This window comes from Gobius niger (assembly GCF_951799975.1).
Source record: "Gobius niger genome assembly, chromosome: 11".
Classification (NCBI taxonomy): domain Eukaryota; kingdom Metazoa; phylum Chordata; class Actinopteri; order Gobiiformes; family Gobiidae; genus Gobius; species Gobius niger.
In genome coordinates, this window is record NC_136862.1 from 16,960,950 (window position 1) to 16,983,577 (window position 22,628).

The 22,628-nt window shown below is 39.6% G+C and overlaps 4 protein-coding genes across 4 annotated transcripts; 2 read left to right on the forward strand and 2 right to left on the reverse strand.

The window, feature by feature from the left end:
- The first annotated feature begins 1,744 nt into the window (after positions 1-1,744).
- On the forward strand, positions 1,745-5,633 carry slc25a15b (solute carrier family 25 member 15b). Its single transcript, XM_079565903.1, has 7 exons — positions 1,745-2,017; positions 2,454-2,542; positions 3,922-4,180; positions 4,250-4,387; positions 4,490-4,665; positions 4,979-5,137; positions 5,227-5,633. Exons 2-7 carry the CDS (start codon positions 2,488-2,490, stop codon positions 5,346-5,348), a joined length of 909 nt encoding a protein of 302 aa, XP_079422029.1. The 5' UTR covers positions 1,745-2,017; positions 2,454-2,487; the 3' UTR covers positions 5,349-5,633.
- A 28-nt stretch (positions 5,634-5,661) lies between these two features.
- Positions 5,662-10,628, reverse strand: tm4sf21a (transmembrane 4 L six family member 21a). Its single transcript, XM_079565904.1, has 5 exons — positions 10,246-10,628; positions 10,068-10,133; positions 8,378-8,511; positions 6,902-7,088; positions 5,662-6,830 (listed from the first exon to the last, which is right to left on the reverse strand). The coding sequence occupies exons 1-5, from the start codon at positions 10,420-10,422 to the stop codon at positions 6,822-6,824; spliced, it is 573 nt and encodes a 190-aa protein (XP_079422030.1). The 5' UTR covers positions 10,423-10,628; the 3' UTR covers positions 5,662-6,821.
- Positions 10,629-11,303: 675 nt separating this feature from the next.
- LOC306970560 (mannose-P-dolichol utilization defect 1 protein-like) lies at positions 11,304-15,832 on the forward strand. The gene is made up of 7 exons (XM_079566553.1): positions 11,304-11,783; positions 11,940-12,005; positions 12,536-12,668; positions 12,870-12,955; positions 15,270-15,385; positions 15,453-15,560; positions 15,643-15,832. The coding sequence occupies exons 1-7, from the start codon at positions 11,693-11,695 to the stop codon at positions 15,754-15,756; spliced, it is 714 nt and encodes a 237-aa protein (XP_079422679.1). The 5' UTR covers positions 11,304-11,692; the 3' UTR covers positions 15,757-15,832.
- A 1,994-nt stretch (positions 15,833-17,826) lies between these two features.
- On the reverse strand, positions 17,827-22,012 carry slc25a35 (solute carrier family 25 member 35). Its single transcript, XM_079566879.1, has 5 exons — positions 21,371-22,012; positions 21,229-21,294; positions 21,010-21,162; positions 19,588-19,722; positions 17,827-18,676 (listed from the first exon to the last, which is right to left on the reverse strand). The coding sequence occupies exons 1-5, from the start codon at positions 21,743-21,745 to the stop codon at positions 18,506-18,508; spliced, it is 900 nt and encodes a 299-aa protein (XP_079423005.1). The 5' UTR covers positions 21,746-22,012; the 3' UTR covers positions 17,827-18,505.
- Positions 22,013-22,628: the final 616 nt, after the last annotated feature.

The window sequence follows — 22,628 nt, forward strand, 5'->3', positions numbered from 1 at the left end:
AAAATGCTTCACCAGGAGTCTTTCTAAAGGGGAGATACTTAAGTGCCTGACTGTAATTACCAGTATTTTATTGTTTTTTTTTTAAATCTCATAATTTTGTGTCATTCCTTGTGAAAAATTCAAACCAGCCTTGGAAAACAATGTGTCTTCCATTCTTAGCATTCTTGTTGGATATCTACACAACGCCAGTCCATACTCTGGTGCCAAAGTTTTAGGTGTGACTTTCTCCGCACACTCATGTGAACAACAATTTAAATTAGAGTCTGTTTAAAATAAAATAAAAATAATAATAAAGATACACAACTGCCAGCAATTTGTGCTCAAACCGCATTGCCAAATCCACTCATACATTTGTATTATAGTTTTATAACCATTAGTGTAACCATATGATCTTTTATAATCTCTTTGTTATTCCTTCAGTGTGACTATCTAATTGGGGATTATGAAGATTTGGTGACTGCGCCATAATCTGTAATCTCATGTCCAGGCAGACATAACAGTTGGCCGTAAAGCCCCTTGAAGAGTCTGAGAAGGTTTTTAAAGATTAAAAAAAATGTACAATGACTTGACAAAGCAGCACTCAATGCATTTTTGTTTAATAAAAATTGAGGTCGTCTGCTTTGTTGTAACTTCATCACTTCATGACTTGCTAGGCGGGTGTTGAAGACAAAAACACAAAAAAATTAGTGAACTGTCCGACTCTAACTGTGGGAAATGATACTGTATGTACAATCAAGATGGCGTCTATAATTGCATTGAAAAGAGAATTGTATGTATTTTAAATTTATTGATAATACTTTGATAATGATAACATGTACAGGCGAAAGGGAATGACTATGTAAACTGTGTATAGTGAAGTGGGGGTGAGGGAAGGGCATGGGGTCAATCTGAATATTGATGAATCTTGTCTGTGATGTAGACAGCGTCAATGTTTTTGATAAAAGGATAAATGGTATGAAAAGTTCATACTCCCGTGTGTTTCTTTTCCTATGACTCAATATCTTATCTCTGTTTAAAGGTCCTGCATTGATGATGTGTTGCAGTAAAGTCCAGACTGTGTTAAGATAATCACAGTTTCTAAGACCATGGATTGAGGGGGAACATTTAATCTGAGGGCTACTCTTTTCTCAAAACAGATGGTATTCAGGCAAATAAATTGTTGACATAAACAAAGCGTAGGTCTAACATCTAATTACAATAATATGAATACAAATATAGGCACATGTTACAAAATGAAAACAGAACAACCCTATATAGCTTTCACAAGTGTAACATAGATTATTTGAAACGGTGGACAATAGATTAAAAAGTAACCACAGAAAGCCACTGGTCACAAAAATAATCAATGAGGCGAGCACTTTAGGCAATAAATAAAATGTATAATTTATAAACAAGCAAAGCAAAGCATATTTGCAGCTCATTGGATTCTTGCTAATGCATGCACTACAAAAAGTTAATTTGTTCATGGTTTGGCATCCTACAAAATATAGTTTATAATCTGGCCACAAGATGGCGCTGCTGAGAGCCGCGGAAAGACGCGGCGTGAACGACGCGGCGTGAACCGGAAGCGCTATATTTACAAAGATCCAACAATGAACAAATGCAATACGCGGTTAGTGTTAAACTGTGTACGATTTGTGTGGTTAAAATGCTCGTGTGACACTTTAATATTCTCGTAGAAGTGTCAATAAGACAACTTGAATACGGCATGATTTATTTTTCCACTGCATGGAATCGATTGTTGTGAGTTAAGAGTTTGACGTGTCGCTCAGAGTGAGACGTCTTCGTTCACTTTCCTCTTGAAAGTGACAGGCAACAACCTCGCTGCTGCTTCATTTTCATCACTGATGACCGACCCACGCTCCTACCAGTGGGGGAAAAACGATGAAATTGTCCTGGCACCGAGATGAAAATGTGTAAAGCAGATAAAGTGACTGATAAAGTATGCAGTTTCTCGTAACGTTCATCGGCGTAAAGGACTGCGCGCGCGCTGTGGTCCCTGCATCACGCTCATAAGGTCAGTGTGTGAGGGTTTGTTGTAATATTTCTTCAATTACAACATTGTTTTTTTTTATTCTGTTAAAAATAATTGGCTATTGCTGTTTAGTTTACTACAATATACGGAGCACTTGGCAAGCTGGGGTGAAATATTGGGCCAAACGAAAATGATCCAGTCAAATGCCATTTTATGTTAGTTTTATCTTTGAAAACCTTCGTGCCTGTTTGATATAGTGTGACATTTGTCGCCCTCTAGCTGCGCGCGACGTGTGCCTCTGGTATGATGAGAAGTTACATCATAACCTGTAATGACCTCAATAAAATATAGTATTGACCAATTCTAAGAGTAACATAAAAAGTGAACATTACATTTCAAATAAAAGTTTACCATATATGCTTTGACCTTGACTGCTCACGTGCTTGCTCTCCTCTGACTCTTCAATTTGACTCTGCAGCTGAGGCACATACACAGGAGGTTTTGAGGACACCATGGCCCCACATCCAGCTGTTCAGGCTATTATTGACCTCTCTGCAGGAGCTGTTGGTAAGACCTTTTCACCTCAGATGTCTCTCTTTTTTTGTTGTTTCTTTTTATTGGTGTGACCTGTTGGCTTTATTCCAAAGGGCAGTTCAGGGTGAAAGGTGGTGGAAAGCAAAATAATCAATCCCACACTGCTTTAGTTAACCACAGTGACTAGTCTATCAGCTGCACTTAGTATTAGTAAATTGCCCCAAATGCACCGACTGCACTGATTAGTTGATGCACGCGCCGCTGACTGGTGGCCCTTTTTCTGATGACTCTTGTCTTTTTCTGGCTCATTTCTCTCTGTTTGTGCTGCTCAGTGAAGTGCGGCGTACACGCTCTCTGATTCACACACCTATTCAATCTTTTCTATTTTCATTATTCGACTTCTTTAATCCACTTTTTTATAAATATGATTCAATAATGTCTTTGAAGCTCCGTGAAGAAGCTGGCCTTAGATTTGTCTGTGAAAAAATACACCACCGTTCACAAGTTTGTTCTTATTGTTTAACCTCTTAACTCCCACCTGAACCAAGCACATTTTCTCCAGTGTGGCTTCGTCTAAAAGCTTCTTGAAAATAAGCATCAAAATATCAATGAAAACGAGGTGTAAGCGAGGATGAAAACGCAACTTAGCTTTCAAATGAGGCATACAGGTCCATAGGCTTTGAACTCTCCTGTCGAGAAGCTTTTAGATTTTGGTAAAGCTAAACATAGAGAAAATGTGCTCGGTTAAGGCGGTGGTTCCCAAAGTGGGGGTCGGGACCCCTCAGGGGGGTCGCGAGGCCATGGGTGGGGGTCCCCAGGTGATTTCAAGATGAAACAAAAAGAAAAATGCTACTGTTTTTAGTACCTTTTTTAGTGTAAACCAGCCTATAATTAGTGAAATCCATTCAATTATTCAAAATAAACCGTTTAGATACATATTATACTTGATTATAACATGTTTTTCTTCCCTAAAGTAGCGTAAGAGGCAATAACGTTATACAATGGGGGTCCCGAGTGGTTTTTGTGTCAATTTTGGGGTCCCAGCCAAGAAAGTTTGGGAACTGGGTTAAGGCGAAGGTTTAGAGGTGAAAGAAAAGCACACCTTTTTTCAATGAGGATAACTTTATATTAATCAGAAATACAGTCTAGACATTGTTAATGTTGTGAATGCCTAAACTAGCTGGAAACGGGTGATTTTGAATGGAAAACCTACAGGTGTGCAGAGGCGTATTGCTCCAGTGTTCTAATGGTACATTGTGTTAGCAAATCATATTCAATTGTATTTGATGATTAGAAAACCCTTGTGCACTTATGCTAGCACTGCTGATTAGAGAAACTACAGAACTGGCCTGGGTGAGCCCAAACCTTGGAACGGTAGTGTAGATTCAACTCAATTCAATGTTTCATTTCAGGGGGTGCTGCGTGTGTCTTTAGTGGTCAACCTCTTGACACGGCCAAAGTCAAGATGCAGACCTTCCCCACAATGTACAGAAGCTTTATCCACTGCATAGCTTCCACCTATCGACAAGTGGGTGTGCGCGGTCTGTACCAGGGCACCACACCAGCGCTGATGGCCAACATTGCAGAAAACTCTGTGCTCTTCATGAGCTACGGTTTCTGCCAGCAGGTCATACGTTTAGCTGCAGGACTGCATAATGACGCCGTCTTGAGGTAACTGAATTTGAACAATGCACACATCTCTGAGGCGCCGTCAGCCTAAACTCACGGTATTCCTTTCAGTGACGTGCAAAAGGCCTGTGCGGGCTCGGTGGCCTCGATATTCTCCTCCTTGGTGCTCTGCCCCACTGAACTGGTCAAGTGTCGACTGCAAGCCATGTATGAGATGGAGGCCTCGGGGAAGATTGCCAAAAGTCAGAAGTAAGAATTTTTCACAATTTTGTCATTCCCAATACAATAGTTAACTAAATGTTATCTAATGTTTTGTTATATAATAAATCCACCACTTGTCTCTCTCAAAAGCACAGTGTTTTCTGTAGTGAAGACGATAATGAGGACAGAGGGACCAGTGGGTTTCTTCAATGGTCTAACTACAACTATAGCCAGAGAGGTTCCTGGTTACTTCTGCTTTTTCGGGGCCTACGAGCTTTGCCGTACTACCTTTGCTGAACGCATGAACTGCGACAAAGATGACATAGGTAAGTACATTCTTAAATGACTTAAAGGCCCAATATATATTCTGTATTTACAAATAATGAGGGAGGGAGAGGGATGTAAATTTCCAGCTTTTCTAACTAATTTGTAACATCTTTAATGAGTAAAACTCTCAATAATTTAAACAACTATTTTGAGATGTTCACTTTCGATTTAAACACTAATCCCTGCTTTCACAAAATTCTGAAGGACAAAACAAATCTCGAACTCGTGGACCAAATGAGATATAGGGCCTTTAAAGCTTGATTTTCTAAATTAAGCTATAAAAGGCTCCAAGTGAACGTGCTTTTGTTTCAGGTGTGCTGCCTATCGTCTTCAGTGGTGGATTTGGGGGCGGCTGCTTGTGGCTGGTGGTCTACCCAATGGACTGTGTCAAGTCCAGGATTCAGGTCATGTCTATGACTGGCAAACAGGCTGGCTTTTTCAAGACTTTAATGACCATAGCACGCACAGAAGGTTCGTTTTAATGTCATGTTTGTATTTTGCAGATTCTGTCTTGTATTTTACATTCATTCATTCATTCATTCATGTCTTTTGCTATTTAGGAGTAAGGGCACTTTATTCTGGTCTCACTCCCACTATGGTTCGGACCTTTCCTGCCAACGGGGCCCTCTTCCTGGGATATGAAGCCAGTCGGAAACTCATGATGAAACAGTTTGACGACTGATTTTTACTTGAAGTATTTTTACTTCTAATTTTAGGTGCCAAGCTTCTTGTACCTTTTTAAAAATAGTGTTTCAATATGTGTGATTTTTATTTAGAGTTATTAACATGTTCAAATGGTTGATACCAGTAGTACCAAGTACCCTTTTAAGAAGAGTCAAGCACTCACATAATGTTTTTTTAATGGCTACCTCAACAAAGTTATATTCGCACAAATATTTCTATACTTGACCTATGCAGATGCTCAGTCAGATGTATCTGCGATTTCATCATTTCTGAATCAGCCATTTCAGTCATTTCTGCAGCCCCTAAAGCAGGGGTCACCAACGTGGTGCCCGCGGGCACCCAGGGGCCCTTTGGGGCATGTCCAGTAGCCCTTGGGACTTTTTCTAAAGTGTAAAACACTTAATTTTCTTGAATCTAATTCTTAAAATTACAGTTATTTCAGTTCTTGTGACTCAGTATGAGTTTAAAATAAAGCTATTTTAATATAATATGGGGTCAATATCCTATAAGTGAACAGTGTACGTTTAAGTCTTTAGGATTTGTTTTTAACTGGTAGCCCTCGAACAACTTAATACTCTTAAAGTAGCCCTCAGCTGAAATAAGGTTGGTGACCCCTGCCCTAAAGTTTGCTTAAGGCATTGTATTAGTCATTCGCAGTAAACGTGGGTAAATGGACCACACTGAAAAGCCACTCCTGTGAGAGGTTGTGAATGTTATCTGACCTGAAACAATGGAACCACAGTTCTTGGCAACACTCCTACATTTTATGACCTAAGTAATGAGCGTACGCTACATTTATCATTTATCAGTTTATACCACTTTTAAACAACCAGTCATTTTCTACATCCACTGTTAGTTTATTGTTGTATTTGAGATACAATTGCTACCTTGTAAATTACAACATTGTGCCTTTTGTAAGATGGGATGTTTGTTTTAACATTTGGTCAGTGAACGCGCTCTACATGTTATATGTCGCGAGGGGCGGGGCTAAGGTCACAAGCTTATTTCAAGATATAATTTTCTAAAGTATTTTATTAATGTATTTAAAACCAAATTAATGTTTTTAACCTTTAAAATTAGTTCAAGTTATTGCATTTTTCTGTAGCTGTGCCCTGTTTGGGAATCCCTGATAATGGACAGCACAATAAATATGTGTGTTACAATACAAAATGACTGGAAGATCAATGTTCTATGACACTAAATATTTGAAGTGGTGACTGACTAGTAAATAAAAACATAGACGACTGGTTCTTTTTGTTTTGATACATTCACATTCAATTTATAGACTTCTGAATAAGCCTCACATAGTGTTAAACATAGAAAATATGCTCAAAAAATGACACGATGTATATGTTTTAAAAAATATAGACACATTACACTACACATAACAAAAGGTTAAACAGGGGTCGAAGGAGTCAAAACTATTTCAGGTCATCCACCAGTAGAGGTCGCCATTGCACTGTGGACCAGCTTACAGGGGCTGTAAATAGAGGAACAGGTATGTTAGCTCATTAAGCAAGAATACTTCTATATAGAGAACTATTATCTCACCCCTTTTTCGATGCAGGTTCCGCACAGGCAGCCGAAGAGGCCGTTGATCATTTGAGATGCACAGAGGATAACCTGGATACAGCTTGTGGCCACCAGAGTGCTGAACAACCCAATGTTAAACTGGACAATGTCTTTGGGCTCTGTGCAGACGTTCCACCACGTGCTGTCAGTCAGGTAGTTACTGTCTCTGTCAAAAAGGTGGCGAATACAGTGATGAAGAGTTTGGTTTTGGCTCAACTACAAATGTCAGAATGTCATTAATTAGAGGGCAGGAGCGGATGCTACAATGACCTGTCTACTGTTTTGGGGGGAAACTAAGAATCATGTTCATGTGTTAAGACATGTCTATCCAAAAGTTTAACAATTGCAGAAATGTAAATAGAGGTCTAATCTCTGATGAAAAGCTTGAGGCCCAAAATGTCACATATGTTGTAAGCTATGCAGTGTTAATTTCGTCGACTAAAATATTTAGTCTTAATTTTAGTCAAAGGGATATTTTTGATGACTAAAATTGGACTAAAACTAAATTAAAAGTTTTTCATGAGACTAAAACTATGACTAAAATGTCCAGATATTTTAGTCGACTAAAATAAGACTAAATAAAAATGAAAGGGTGAGACTAAAATCATCCAAACTTCTATTGACCGTCTGAAAGAGCCTCAGATCATGTCAATTCTCTGCCAAAGGATCAGCTCTGAGCTTTGTTCATGTGGAGCAGCTCCATGAAGCAGAGAAACAAGATTAAATATGATTAGAATGAATATAATAAATGCAAAGTCGACTAAATTCGTCTTAAATTTAGTCGACTAAATTTACTTGCAATTTTAGTCGACTAAAACTAGACTAAAATTGAAGATATTTTTTTGACTAAAACTAGACTAAAATCGAATTACATTTTCGTCAAAAGACTAAGACTAAAACTAAATTAAAATATGTTGTCAAAATTAACACTGAAGCTATGAGAGGAAAAAATCTCTTATTGCTCTTTCCACATTCAGGGATTCTTGGGTTCTGTACCCAACTGGGGTTATCAGAGTTTCAGCTGCTTATTTTGTGAATAGTATTTACTGAGATTGTGCCCTTAAAGGCCCTATACCTGATTTTTTGATTGCAAACAATGTTAGTTGTGGTCCAAACTCACTCGTAACGTTCTTAATATATTTGTAGCATCCAAATTCTTTACAGGGACAAGTTTATAGACACATTTCACAACTTGCAGGGTCACTTTCAGGGTTCATGTTCACAAAAATGCTAGAAAAATAGCCTGAAAGTTCATGAAATTGATACAAATGTTTTATAATTTGGTGCATGCTGTTTTCCCGACAAATGTTAAAGTTTACAATATACTTAAGGATTCCATTTCTAGATGTAAAATCAGGTATTGCTCCTTTTAATATGTCAACTAAAAGGTAAATTCTACTACAGACTCAACAATGAAGTACAGTATGGGATCTTAAGTGTTCAGGCATCACATACTTGTCTTTAAATGGTGTTAACCAAACCACAGCAACACGGCAGAGAGGGCCATTTTGCAAACCCAGTGCAGCTACAGCCAAACTATAAAGGGCGCCGACCACACCCACCGCAGCAAACAGAATGGACAAAAACATCTGAAAAGTTAAATAAAGCAACAGTCAGAAACATTTAAAATGCCATAACAATGTATTATGGTTTCCTCTCCTGATCACCGTCCAATAGAGATAGTGGTTTATGGGTTTATGGAGAGCAGAGTGTCATCTGCTCCCTGACATTCTTCATAGTAACTCGTGTTTGTATTGTCAGAGCAACAACACGACAAACAGGGATTCTTGAGGAATGAGAGCAGTCGTAAAGTGCATATGGTTGGCACAAGGTTTTCATGCTTTGAAAAATAAAGACTTATTTAGAGCATCAGTTGCATAATTATCATTTTATTTCAGTGATGCAGCAATTTTAATGAAGAACTGTTGGGCAGAATTTTTTTTAAGCTGCTGACAGGAAGTGACATAGTAAAAGGTAAAGTTTCAGAGCAGTTTGACTCATTTCCCACTGACCTAACATGGTCGGCACGGCGACAGCTTAAAATTGTTCATCTATGTCACGTCCTGTCGGTGTGAGGAAGTGAAATATTAAACATCACAAAAATAGCCAAACTAAAGAAAACTGGGTACAATCTTTCGCAAAATCCTCAATATAAATGTGTTCACTATGTTTTAGCAAAAAAATGTGTCTAATGTGTCATATGCACAGAATTCACAACATACTGTACTGTGGCGGCCGGTGGCTTTGTCTATTATTACCTTTTAGGCCAGTGGTTGCCAAAAGTTTTTGAGCACTAAATTGGACATTTGTTCACTTATTTGCAAATCAAATTCTCTTCTTCAAACTCTCTTCTACTTAACATCTTTGGGTCTTTTGGATTCTCTTTGGGCACCTGAAAATGAATGTGGAACTGACTTTGTAGACTCTGTGTATGTATTTTCCGAAATGACTGAGATTGTTACGGGGACACTTTAGTCCCATACGCATAGTTTAAATATGTAGAAAAGAAGCGGGTTATTGTAAAGTAGCAGACTGCTTCCAGAAAACACAACTGGCACTGTCTCCGTTGTAGAGTCTCAAAGCCAGGAAAGCGCTGCAGCAAGCAGTACTCCCATCATGTCTCGCACATTCCATTTATGGACACATGATGAGCAAATGATAAGCATTTCCCCCCTTGAGAAGAATATCCCATCCATACTTTGTATTTAGATAGTAAGAAGTCCTTTTTGTATACACACTTCACCTTTTGAGCAGCACGGCCGTGACTGCTGATGCAATGCGTGTTGACATGTCTTTAATAAAAGTACCAAAACAGTAAAAGTGGAGCAGGATGTGAACGGGATCTTTAACTAGCTAAACATGTATTGCCTTTCAGTATACTCCAAGGGGTCTCTGTACGTCTAGTTGGTAAACACTGTAGGCTATAACTGCTACCTCTTTTTGTACTTTTTCTATTATTGCTGTTGCCCCTATAGTATAAACCTTTCTGCTATTACCCACTAAGCACTAAGAAAATATTCAATTCCACACCTAAATTTACTTTACTTGATGTATTCAATCCCACAACTAAAAGCATGAGATCACTTATAACTGACAAAGGCCTATGTAGCCACATTAGAAACTTAATGATAATGAAGACACTCACCCCACAGCGATTCCCACAGCAGCCCTGTTTACCAGTCAAGTGGATGTACAGTGCTGGGAGCAACACCTAAGAAAAAAAATGTCATTGTTTACTTTGATTCTTTCATTTAATCAGTTTTTTAAAATCCTAAACCACCAATTTACATACAGCGTAGAGAGTGAAGCAGGTTGAAGCTTACCATTGCACCACCTCCTACAAGTCCTCCCATGTACTTGACTTCTTCAGTAATATGTCCATCTTTTGCATATTTGGTTTCCCCGGCAGGAAAAAACAGCACTATGTTACAGATAACAGAAATGAGCACCAGCGGGTACAAAGCCACAGCAATGAAGCGGGAACATCTTCCAGTGCACATGTTGTTGGCAGATACTTTCTACAGTAGTCGAACCTCGCCCTTGCAGAGCAACAAACCTGGCCTCCTTTCAGGGAGAAGATCAACTCAGAAGTGAGAGAAATGTGTTTGCACTTGCATATGAGAATACATTAACTGATGTCAAAGAGTGGGAGGTGAAATGACAACGATAACATAAGCAAACATTGGGATAGGCCACACCGGCGAATGTGACTCATGACAAGGTAGTTCCTGTGAAGCACAAAGGCTAACTGTTCTGTGGTCAAAGATTGTATTGCCCAACTACAACTGTTCTGTCTCTTTTCTGTCTAGATTTCTTTTGAAATGTTATTCCTTGTAAACTAGAAGAAGAAGAGAAGATGTTTATTTATATAATATAACTATTTCAGATAAAATGTTACAAATGTTACAAAGATTTAGTTTGAGGTAAGCTTCCTTTTGAAACGTTAAATAAACTGATGAGCAATGACACTGATTTGAATATGACCCTTTGCCCAGGAGTCTTTGTCTGCAGCAAAGCCAGCTCAAACATTGAGTCACGTACATTTTTTAGCCATGTGTGGAGTTTGCATGTTAGGTTTCCTCTGGGTGCGCCAATTTCCCCTGCAACTAAAACATGTACAATAGGCCAAGTTGAATGAGAGTGTGTTTGCGAGTGCAAGTTGGGGACAACAGATGGAAATTAGTGGTGGTTTGTTTACATGCGTTGGAGCCTATTCTATTAGCGCCATTATGTTCTTGCTCTGTATTTTTTAACTATTCTGTTGTCTAAACAGCGCTATTATGTTCTTGCTGTTTTTTTTTTACTTCTGTTGTGTTGTGTACCTGTTATGCCATAAGGGGGCGCTGTGATTATTTCTGTGCACTTGGCTTCTGTTCTTCTGGCGGACATTATGGAGAAACTGGGCTCTCAGTCGCTGTTATTATTGTAATTTAAGTGTTCAGCGTGAGCTGTGGTTAAGCAGCGCTTCTTATTATTAGCACTTCCTGAACAAACCTCCTTGGAAGAATACAAGTCGGCAGGTTATTTCCAGCAGGTCGAGTGCAGGCCCGGCATTAGTGCGTAAAGCGCATCCAACCTACTGTATTGTTAGCGTGCTACTCCTATACTGTAAATGATAGTTTTATAGGGCTTTGAGAAACTTCCGGAGCAATAGCCAATCATAATCTATAGTTGTTCTCTCACCTTTCTCTTTTGGGGAGTAACTCCCTCCTCACGCCAGGGGAGCGTTGAGCATTTCGGGCGTTTGACAAAAGTTACTGTTGTGCAAAAATGGGCACGCCGGCCATCAAAGACGTTTTAGTTACATTTTTTATGTCAGAAAAATGTTATGAGGAGTTTTTCGTCAACTTCCGTCTGGATGGTGAGTTTTGCATGAATCCATATGTGAAAGGTGTTTTAGGAGTATTACATGTTATTAAGATAATACTTGGAGAAAGTCCTGCATGTTCCACATTCTTCAAATACCATGCGATTTTCATGAACAGTCCTCCAGGGTTAACATGTGTATTTGTTGCAGTGTATTGCCTGAAGATGGTCCTGGGCAGACTGGGTGGATATTGGATTCTGTTTGAAGTATTGCTGGGTATGTAAATAGAGTCAGGCTAATCATAGATATTTTATTCGACTGACCATCCTTCCATACCCTCAGTCTGTCTTAAGCGACCTTCCCTCATTGTGCCAAAGGATTAATTGATGTTGTTCTAATCCTGTGTTTATTTGAGAAGAATATTAACAATGCGTCAGGCTTACAGGCTAAAATAATGCTTGATCCGTTTGGGTTCACTTTCTCACGCAACAGAAAAAGTTTCATTTTACATTTGCTGAGATTCAAGCAGAATTCTTCACATTTTTAACCGGTCATGACTTGTACTCAGCCTGATGTCACACACACGCCTTATCGATGAGTTAAAGCCACTTCATAGCGTTTAATATTACAGAGGTTTAATTCTATTTCGATCTAAATAGAAATGAATGAACAAAGTCAACAATAACATAAGAATAACATTGCAGAGACAGCCATAATCCATTTTCTCATGACATCACACTCGTAAGCTCTGTATTGAAGAGGCCGCGATGGCAAATTTGCATTAATGTATCCATGTTTACTCTCAGCACAGCTCCTGCAATTGTTGACCATTCTGTGGAGGGGAAGTGCAGAAGGCCTGAGTTTGACAGCGGTCCTGCTCCAGCTTTATGCCTTCTCATGTCCCGTCGTGTTTGCAGTGACCCACAACTTTCCCCCTGTGTAAGTTGTGCAAATTTGCAGTAGTCTATAAATAATCTATGCAGGAGCTTTTGAAATGCCAGCCCATTATGCTTTTCTTTCAGCCCATTTAGTGAACTGTTGTTTGTTTTAATATTGGCTTCTCTTTGTAAGTCACGTTAAAGGCTCATGGGCAAGGCTGCAGTGGAATGAAATAAATAATGGTTTTATTTATTCTTGCAGCGCCTGGGCAGAGAAATTCTTCCTTATGGGGGAGACAGCGGCCGTTGTTCTCGTCATACTGCGTTTCCGTGGTGATACCCTTCGTGGTTTGTAAACACATTCCTGTCCTTGTACTTTCTGGTTAATGTGTAAACATGACTTCATAAACCAGATAAAACATGCACCGTTTTTATGGCAACATGGAGGAAGTAGTATATCGGGTCTGGTGTGATAATGTTTCACTGGGGAAGTCACTTGTTTTATCTTGTTGTAACCGATATATTGTAAACTTTGACAATTTCTTATTTCATAGTTGCTCTTGCCTCATCTTAATACTGTATTATTCTTCAGGCACTCGAGCACAACCTCCTTTATGTGACCGGTTAGTGCAGGGTTGATTTTGTCATAAGACTAAAACTATAAAAAGTAGTTAAAGGTGCAGTATGTAACTTTTTATGTGGAAAACAAAATCTTAATATTTGTGCATGTTTGACCTATAAGTGACTCGGTGGCTGTATGGGTGCAGCATAGCATTTCCTTTTCCTCACAGTGGCCTCAATGATGCTCCAGAATCAATTGTTTTGGGGGTTTTGGGTTTCTGGACAGTTTCTGGACAGTTTCTGGTACGAACCCTGAAAAACATTTGATCTTGGAGTGTCATAAATACCACTGTGAGGAAAAGCAAATATGCTATGCTGCACCCATAGAGCCTCTGAGTCACTTAAAGGTCAAGTATGCACAAATATTAAGATTTTTTTTTTTTTTTCACTTAAAAAGTTGCATAGTGCACCTTTAATGATGACCAAAACAATTACTAAAATGTCCTGATTTGTTCAATAGCTGATAGTAGTAGTAGAAAATGCATTTGCAGTGAGTAAAAATTTATAAGAACAACGATGACCACAACAAACGGATCCAAACATTGACCACATGAACAGGCCTGAGCTCAAACCACGGCCGGTCAACTTCAGTTTAAATTATATTAAAAATGTTACCTACATTCTTCAAAACCATCTCTGACAGACCAGCTGTACAGGATAAAAATAGAATCACAATTGGCTACTTATTGTCTACATTATCTTTACATGATCTTTGTTTGTTTAATAGTAAAATGACTTGAGGCACAAATGACTGCCTGGTCCTGTTTAAAAATAGGGCAGGGCGCCGGCACCTTCGACCTTTCGAGTCAGATAATATTCTTTTGTGCCTCAGTTATGGCCCCGTACCAACAGACGATACAAAAAGTCAGAGCACTCTCCACAAAAGCTTTGTAAAACATGTTCAACATGGTTTTAACCACCTGAAAGGACACCAGTTTATTTAGTCTCTGTTGACCCATTTCTGTGATGTGGTCGGTGTTTTTGTTCTACTTTAATTTGTTATCTGAGATACCAGATACTGCTGCTCAGAAACGTAAGCAATGACTTCTCCTTTTATGATGGTTGGGCTGTGTGTCCCGCCTGAAGTCGACCGTCAACTCAACCGTCGACCACAATATAAAGTTAATCAAAGTAATAGGAGGGGACAAAATAGAAAAGATTTTTTCCTTCGACCGACAGAACCCGCTCAATGACGTCGCTCACCTATTTTTACTGCATACATTTTTCAAAAACTATGATCTAAGCTGCAGTTCTGTCTGAAATTTGACACAATCTTTCGCTCAAAAATTGCCTTCAATTTAGTTTTGAATATGAACATTTTCCTTTGTTCCCCAGTTTGATTGAATATTAACAAATCTTACTAAATGAAACATGAAAACAAAAGTATTTAGGCATTAAAAGGCATTGAATATAAATAAATAAGCTGAATATGCTTGAGTAAAATTTAAATATACAGTAGTAGTAGTGTATACAGTAGTAGTACAGTAGACTAAATATAGCAGAAACATCTGATAGAATCTATGTAAACTTTCCGTCGCCTAAAACTTAAATCTTGAAAGAAAAAAAAAAATACTAAAACTAAATCAGAATTGTATTTAGGGTCTATGTAAAAAAAAATGCTAGTTGAATTTGTATTCCATTGAGTGTAATTTTGATTTCTTGCTCTGGAGCGCCATCTTGTGGAAGTCTCCAGGCCAGTTGTTCTGGAAGATGGGGTCAAAAATTAGAACAGAACATTGTGTGTACATAACACAAAAGCTCCAGATTGGCACAGTGTCTCCTAACCAGGGGGATGTGACCACTTTGGATGGGGTCTTTGCTAGCGCTCCACGATATATATCGCCAAATTATCACTAATTCTCGAAATATTAGGTAATATTCACCACAATGTACTGCAAAATCACTCATTCATCCTGTACATATTAAAGAGGCACCTATTAAGGTACAGGGAAGAACTACTAACTAAATTGTGTAAATGCAATTCAATTTTTTGCTTTATCATTTCTGATTTTTTCACAATCCCTTTTGATTTCTCTCCTAGGAGTGCTGTTACTTTTCGTTCACTGTGCTCTGGTCGTCCTGTTGGTCAATTATGCTCCTGCCTCGCTCGTCTTTAAAATGCAAGATTCAATTTTGCCAGCTGTAGTTTTAAGCAAGGTATGGGCTTAATTTTAGTCTCTTTTTTTTAACACTTCCATACACTTAAATGTCTGTGTAATTTCAGCTCATTCAGGCCAGAGCTAATTATTGTAATGGACACACGGGCCAGCTGTCCAGGCCATCGCTCATATTATCACTAGGTGGCGCTCTTGGGAGGGCCTTTAATTATTGGGTATGTAAAAAACAAAACACTATGGTCATGTGGCACTGTAATTTTTTTAACTTTCATTTACTTTGCTTCTTTTTTTTTTTAGAATCCTGACAAGATTGTTGAGAATCTGTTGCACATCGTGTTGGTTTGCGTCAGCGTTGTCCTGCCAATCCAGCTACATTACTACAGAAGAAACAAAAAGGATAAGAGACAGTGAATAGACCTAGTGGTACTGTGGCAAGTTTACTTACAAGTAATTTTAATTTCTTTTCTTGTGCTTTTGCTCAATGTTACATCCCACTACGTAGCTGTGACCAAATAAAGATATATATTTTCATACTCTTGTGTTTAACTTAACTGTGTTAAAATTGAAGCGGTGAGCAGCAAAATCTTTGATAACGGCATCTTTGTTGTTGCAAACACATAGGAGAGGTTATAACATCTGGAAACTATTACGTTCAGTGAGGAATGGCGCCTGAGAGTAAAATAAAATGAACCCAGTGTTCAAGTCCCAGTGTTAGGAAAGCAAGTGGAGTTCAGTTGAACACGATTTAAGTAAGACTTAAATGGATGTTTGTAATTACATCCATGTCTAGTAAACAAAAGTATTAAGGTAAGGTAAGGTGATACTTTATTGATCTCACAGATGGAGAAATTGCATTCGATGAGAGAGCATCCGGCAGCAGCACCCATTCAGTGCGCACCACTCTTTTTTTTTTCTTGGTTGTGTCGCGGCCGCCATCTTCACTGTTTTGGTCACAGGAGGAGCACTGGTTGATGGGAAATCCGTAGACGATGACCACGGCGGTGGAGCTCTTGCGCTTGGCCACGATGTTCTTGGCCACACAGGTGTAGTTGGCCGTGTGGGACAGACGCGCCTGCTTGATGATCAGGATGGTCCACGGTGATGTAGAAGTTCCTGTCCTCGGCCGGGTCGACAACGTTTTGCCTCTCACCACCTCTCACCACCTGAGGCCTCATCAGCAACTCATAATTTTAGCAGCAGGCTGTTTATACCACTGATAGGGAGGATATTAATTTGCAGTAATTGTTACTACCAATCTAATGGAAATCGCTTCTCTCAACTTCCATAGTCTCTCTTAAGGTGAGAGGCAAAACACGATTAGAAAACCAGCAGATATCAGCTTAAGAATTTGTCAACAGTGGAACCATCTTCCTGTGTGACTAAGAGGTAACAAATACATGTAGTGTGATAAAATTATACATAAACACCAGTGTTAATTTTGTCAAAGGACTAAAATTGGACTAAAACTAAATAAAAATAAATTCAAGAGACTAAAATCAGCCTCATATCATTTAACCTCAACCCCCGCCTTCACCAAGTGCATTTCTCCAGTTCAGATTTACCCAATTCTTAAAGGCCAGTGTCACGCCAGTGTTGTCCATCACATTGCGTTTTTTGTTGCATTTTCATCCTTGCTTTCATCTAATTTGTGTTACTCTTTAGACTATTTTTCCAAGAAACCTTTAGATTAAGCTTGGTAAAGCCAAGCTGGAGATAATGTGCTTGGTTCAGGCGGGGGTTAAGAGGTTGAACTCTCTGCCAAAGGAAAAGCTCTGAGCTTTGTGGGTTATGCTCATGTGGGAAATGCTCCATGAAGCAAAAGACCTTGAATAAATATGATTATACTAAATTGTATAAATGCAAAGTCGACTAAATGTGTCTTAAATTACATGCAATTATAGTCGACTTAAACGAGACTAAAATTGAAGATAATTTTTTGACTAGATCTTTAAAATTAAATTTCATTTTTGTCAAAAGACTAAAACAAAATTAATACTATGTTGTCAAAATTAACACTGATAAACATAACATGCGGGTGCTGGTTAGTCTATTAGATGAATAAAGGTGTAGAGATGGTGCAATGTTCCACTCACGTAGCTCAATGATGACTTACAATCAAACTTTTTTTTTTTTTTTTGTGGTTCGGGTTGTGTTGTGAGCACCAACTGGGGAAACCATAAAAAGTCTCCATCCTTTTTCAGTCATATAAGACCTGAATACATGTGTCACCAAAGTTTTTCCACCTCTAGTTAAACTAAACGTATTGCATGTAAAGATGTCTTGTGTAAATACTTTTCATCCTGAAAAAATGACACACGAAAATGGCAGTACCGGTATTTTTTATTTTGCTCAAACTCCAAATCTTATGAAAACAACTGTTGAGCATAATTACCTGAAACTATACAAAGGGAGCCTTACAAATAGTTTGAGATAAAAAAGTTTAGAAAGTAACACTGATTTTGACTTTTTGACAGCAGTTTCCTGTTACCACAATAAGGCCATGTACATTGACAGGTCGGCAACAGTTAAACATGTCACAGAATAAAGTTACATTCACATTAAGCATATTCCAGAACCTCCTCCATAATAAACTGTTCTAGTGCACAAAGTTCAGCAATATGTCAAATATAAATATATCAGTGCTTGTAATAGACCTTGACTGAAAAAAATAGGTTGATTGTAATTTTACGTCTGGAGTGCTGCAGTACAATGGATAATCAGTAACGGCTCATCAACGTAACAAGGTTATTCAAATCCATTCTGAATCAAGTACATCCTTTAGAATGCAAACATTGTTGCAAAAAAAATAAAACTTTTTGGACACATTCTTGAATTTACCACACAGTCCATGCCACACCTTGAGGCCTTCACATCCTACATAAGAACATTGGCAAGTGTCCACTATGCTTTGAATTTAAAGTAAAAGGTCTGGAATGGCACTAAATGCGTTCCCCACCGTTTAGACATGTAGAGAATAAGCATTCAATGAAACGAGGTATTTGAGTGTTTTCGTTGGATCTGCGAGAAATGCTTTACTAGTCAACTGCCTTTGCTTCAATGCACCAAAATTAATTATTTGCCTCATGAAGTGGCCATTAAAAGAAAACCTTTGCACTCTGAGTTTAGTGAGTCACCTCTTTTTGGCTTTCCTGTCCCAGAGCTATCTGAAGTCACGGTAAAACTTGCGAAGTTCATCCCAGAAAAACAGCGACAGAATGGTGTGAGGGCCGAGGCGGAAATATGACGCTCCCAGGCCCTTGTAGAGGCCAGTCAAGCCTTCCTTCTTCAGCGTTTTAGAAAAGCAGTCGGCAAATCCTTTATACAGTTCACCCTAAATCAAAGGCAAATAGAAGTGAGGACATTTCAAAAGTGCTTCCTTTGATCAATGGATGGTCTGGTTTTCTTTAAAGCAGAGATTCTCCACAGTTCAATACAGTGTACGTAGCTTTTCAATCCTCACCAAACAGCGACAATAGCTTATAGTTTAGTAGTTTGCTTTGTTTTGGGGGTTTTACCATCATGCGCTTGCACTTTGTCCATAAACGTAATAGTGAAGTGTTTTTTCTATCATCTGGGATCAACAGTATTTGTCTTACATCTTAAAAAACATATATTAATGTAAATGATAAGATGTATAATCATAAACTTTTTTTGGCTCATGGTCAGGGATGTTGTGAAGCCATTTGCGAAAAACGTGTGGAAAAAAAAAAGTGTGAAATCATTTTAAATCACCGTAACAAAATAAAACATCTGCAGTCCTATGTAAATTAATACAAGAGAAGAGGCGGGCACAATGCATGGCGGCACCCATGGAAACTTCCGGACCGAGGTGAATAAGCATGGTTTGTTTATTATGGGCAATTGCCAGTGGGCCAGACCGGATTGTTTGGTCGGGGCGCATCTGGCCCCCGGACCACCGATTGAATAGGCCTGTTATAGAGGGTATAGACATGTGTTCTTTTCATGCAAAACAGAACCCTCAATATTTCATGCCGAGCGTCAAAACAAATAATGCAGACTTGTCTCCCATCGGGCTCAGTCATGCTGTTGCCATGAGGAAATATACATCTGCGTACGCTCTGTTGATAATATGGCCAACAAAATTTCATACCAGTCAAGCCCTAATTGGATCTCAGCTGAGAAACAATACAAATACTGAGTGATGACAGCTTAACTTAGGGCTTGTAAAATAATTTTAAACAGTGAGTAGCAGTAAACAACACATAACAAAGTAGGTCTTACCTTTCCAAGATGGTCTACTGGTTGGTTGTAGAGTCGTGTGCTCACAACATCAAAAGGCGTCATTGCCAAAACCACCACAACACTGCTAATCATACCAGCACTCAATGCAACCAGCCAGCTGTTTTTGGGAAACACCTAAGCATTGAAAAAGACAATACTTTCAATTTGCGTAAATAAAACCGTTTGTCACTAGTGGCTAAACATTTTACAATAGGTTCCAGCTTTCACAAAAATGTGAAGAGATGTGTTTGCATTTATGAAATGTATAATGATTTACTCTTGACAATAACTTTCAAACAGCAGCAGTTGTTTGTGTGAACACGTCTTGCGAGATGCCAGAGGCATGCAGTCTTTGCACTGCACATTTGAGTTACGTAACTACAGTGTTTTAAACAGGGGGCCAGTAAATGGTGTTGGGTTTCAATTCCAGAAGAGCACTGGGCCCACTTTGTCAATGCAACAATGAATGCCTTTGTGGCAAAAACACACCAACTGACTGCAAAGTAGAGAAACTGTTCATATCTCTCCTCTAAATACACATTATTACAGTGGTTTGGAACCATGATGATGCAACTACTGTGTGGAATAGACAGAGGTTTAAAACAACATTTTCACTTCCCAAAACAGTGTGGGGAGATTTGCTGCTTTCAAGTCAAATTGAAAATTCTTGGGTAACTCTGGGTAACTCTGGGTAACTCTGGGTAACTCTGGGTAACTGGGTAACTCTGGGTAACTCTGGGTAACTCTGGGTAACTCTGGGTAACTCTGGGTAACTCTGGGTAACTCTGGGTATCTCTGGGTATCTCTGGGTAACTCTGGGTAACTCTGGGTAACTCTGGGTAACTCTGGGTATCTCTGGGTAACTCTGGGTATCTCTGGGTAACTCTGGGTAACTCTGGGTAACTCTGGGTAACTCTGGGTAACTCTGGGTAACTCTGGGTAACTCTGGGTAACTCTGGGTATCTCTGGGTAACTCTGGGTAACTCTGGGTAACTCTGGGTAACTCTGGGTAACTCTGGGTAACTCTGGGTAACTCTGGGTAACTCTGGGTAACTCTGGGTAACTCTGGGTAACTCTGGGTACACCAAGGAAAGTTAGTCGCAAAGATGACATTTCAACAAAATTAAAGAAAATGACTTAAGTTTCCTATTATAACTTTAGCTTGCCCAAATTGTGTTCAACATGTCAAGAACCAAAACAATATAATGCATCTAAAATCTACCTTATCATACATATGAAGAAAGCCTTTGCGGAGCTACAAGCACGTTTGAACATTGGCAATGATGTGGAACAACCTTAGAAATATTAACTATGGTGCTTACATTGTTATTAGTTAAAGCCTTCTCTTCGCACAGTCGGAGTGCACTGACACCCGCTATAAGCCAAACAAAAGTAACAACATTTGACATAAAGTTTTCAAACCTGTAGGTCAAGCACCATTTCCTTTGATGCAGAGAAGGTGGAGAGTTGAGCAGCGGACCCCACACTGACCCTGGGTACAGCAGCACTGGACCCTCTCCACAGTCCCAGGACACCGTGCTCCTTATAAATAACTTTGAGAGCGTGTATCATGCCCTGTAAAAGACCATCATAGTCATTGTCTTTCATATGCATTTGCCTTCATTTGTACTGTTGGGCTACCTGGTGTTTGTGTTGATGTCCTACTGCAATAGATGTGGTAGCCTGGCTTTGCAAATGGGTCTTAACCTGCGGGGAAAAAAACGTGATTTGTATGTGTATAGACTCTGATCCTCACTGTGACAGCTTCAAAATGTATACTCACTAAATAAACCGGACTGCCCATTACGGCGCCCACCACTCCAGACAGGGCTCCTGCCACCGTGGTCCTGACGGTGCTGACCTTTCCATTCTTGTTGTGGATGTAACCAGATGACTCGATGATGGCGTACGAGCCCAGTCTGAACCCATTCATAAAAAACTGGTACACCAGACCAGGCGCGAGCCCTTTCTGTAAACCGGACAGACCGTCCACTTTGCCGATGGTGTAAAACGCATGGAAGACATTTCGATAGTACACCTGGTACGTCCCCCGGCTCCGCAGCTCTCCTTGGAGCTGCATGCGCGTTTTGACCACTTCCAGGGGGTTAGTGAAGAGACAAGCTCCGCAGGCTGCCACTCCGCTCAGCAAGAAATCCATGTCGCAGCCGAGCGGGGAGAGATGCTGTATTCAGGCCTATAGCCTCGGATCTCGCACTTCACCAAACCCTGGTCCGCTCCATGCTCTCCTCCCACGAACCGACCCCACGCGCAGCCTGTGTCAGTTACTGTAGCGAACTGTAGCCTCTGCAGCGCGCGGACATGAGAGGCTTTTAGGGTCGTGATGTATCCTCGGAAAAATGGCGACATTCGGAGCTCAGAGCGGTCTCAATGAAAGAGTTGCTCAGATCGTCGGTGCTTGTGCCTGGCTGTAAATAAATGTTGACAAACCACAGCTTTCAACCATGAACAAGTAGGTTATGCATAATTAAATGCACGAGCCTGATTCAAAGCATTCCGTTAGAAACTTGTGTTACATCTTTGAAAACCGTATGTTTCTTGAACGCTTCATGATGCAACGTCCTACTGACGTCCATGCACGTGACACACACCGCTCGCTACTGTAATACTTTTTAGAGGTTGTTTTGCCATATTTTTGCAAATGTATATCAGAATTTGTCCAGGCTTGATCACTAAACAGTAAAATGCAAAACTCTCACGGCGTAGGCACCATGGTTGACTATTATGGCAGTTGTTTTAATCGCACTTCAATGTTTTTGATGGATGTGACAATGTAAACTGAGAGTACATGTAAAAACAGCAGAACATTTTACAGATTATTTTAAATAAAGCACACGCGCGCGCACACACACACACACGCGCGCACACACGCACACACACGCACGCGCGCACACACACACACACACACACACACACACACGCACACACAAAAGTGACATAGATCATTACTTAATTTCTCAGATGTAAAAAATAACATTTTTCCTGGGTACCATGCCATTCCGCAGAACTGTATATTATATTAA

What these genes read in the sequence shown, in the direction of transcription:
- slc25a15b (XM_079565903.1), top strand. Translation starts at nt 2,488, where the DNA reads ATGGCCCCACATCCAGCTGTTCAGGCTATTATTGACCTCTCTGCAGGA. An exon ending in AAGATTGCCAAAAGTCAGAA is followed by an intron (nt 4,388 to 4,489) that starts GTAAGAATTTTT and finishes CTCTCTCAAAAG; the next exon opens with CACAGTGTTTTCTGTAGTGA. An exon ending in GACCATAGCACGCACAGAAG is followed by an intron (nt 5,138 to 5,226) that starts GTTCGTTTTAAT and finishes TTTGCTATTTAG; the next exon opens with GAGTAAGGGCACTTTATTCT.
- tm4sf21a (XM_079565904.1), bottom strand. Translation starts at nt 10,422, where the DNA reads ATGTGCACTGGAAGATGTTCCCGCTTCATTGCTGTGGCTTTGTACCCG. An exon ending in TTGTAGGAGGTGGTGCAATG is followed by an intron (nt 10,134 to 10,245) that starts GTAAGCTTCAAC and finishes TTTTTTTCTTAG; the next exon opens with GTGTTGCTCCCAGCACTGTA. An exon ending in TTAACACCATTTAAAGACAA is followed by an intron (nt 7,089 to 8,377) that starts GTATGTGATGCC and finishes CCTTTTTGACAG; the next exon opens with AGACAGTAACTACCTGACTG.
- LOC306970560 (XM_079566553.1), top strand. Translation starts at nt 11,693, where the DNA reads ATGGGCACGCCGGCCATCAAAGACGTTTTAGTTACATTTTTTATGTCA. An exon ending in TCTGTTTGAAGTATTGCTGG is followed by an intron (nt 12,006 to 12,535) that starts GTATGTAAATAG and finishes GTTTACTCTCAG; the next exon opens with CACAGCTCCTGCAATTGTTG. An exon ending in CCGTGGTGATACCCTTCGTG is followed by an intron (nt 12,956 to 15,269) that starts GTTTGTAAACAC and finishes TTTCTCTCCTAG; the next exon opens with GAGTGCTGTTACTTTTCGTT.
- slc25a35 (XM_079566879.1), bottom strand. Translation starts at nt 21,745, where the DNA reads ATGGATTTCTTGCTGAGCGGAGTGGCAGCCTGCGGAGCTTGTCTCTTC. An exon ending in TGGGCAGTCCGGTTTATTTA is followed by an intron (nt 21,295 to 21,370) that starts GTGAGTATACAT and finishes TTTTCCCCGCAG; the next exon opens with GTTAAGACCCATTTGCAAAG. An exon ending in AAATGGTGCTTGACCTACAG is followed by an intron (nt 19,723 to 21,009) that starts GTTTGAAAACTT and finishes TTCAATGCTTAG; the next exon opens with GTGTTTCCCAAAAACAGCTG.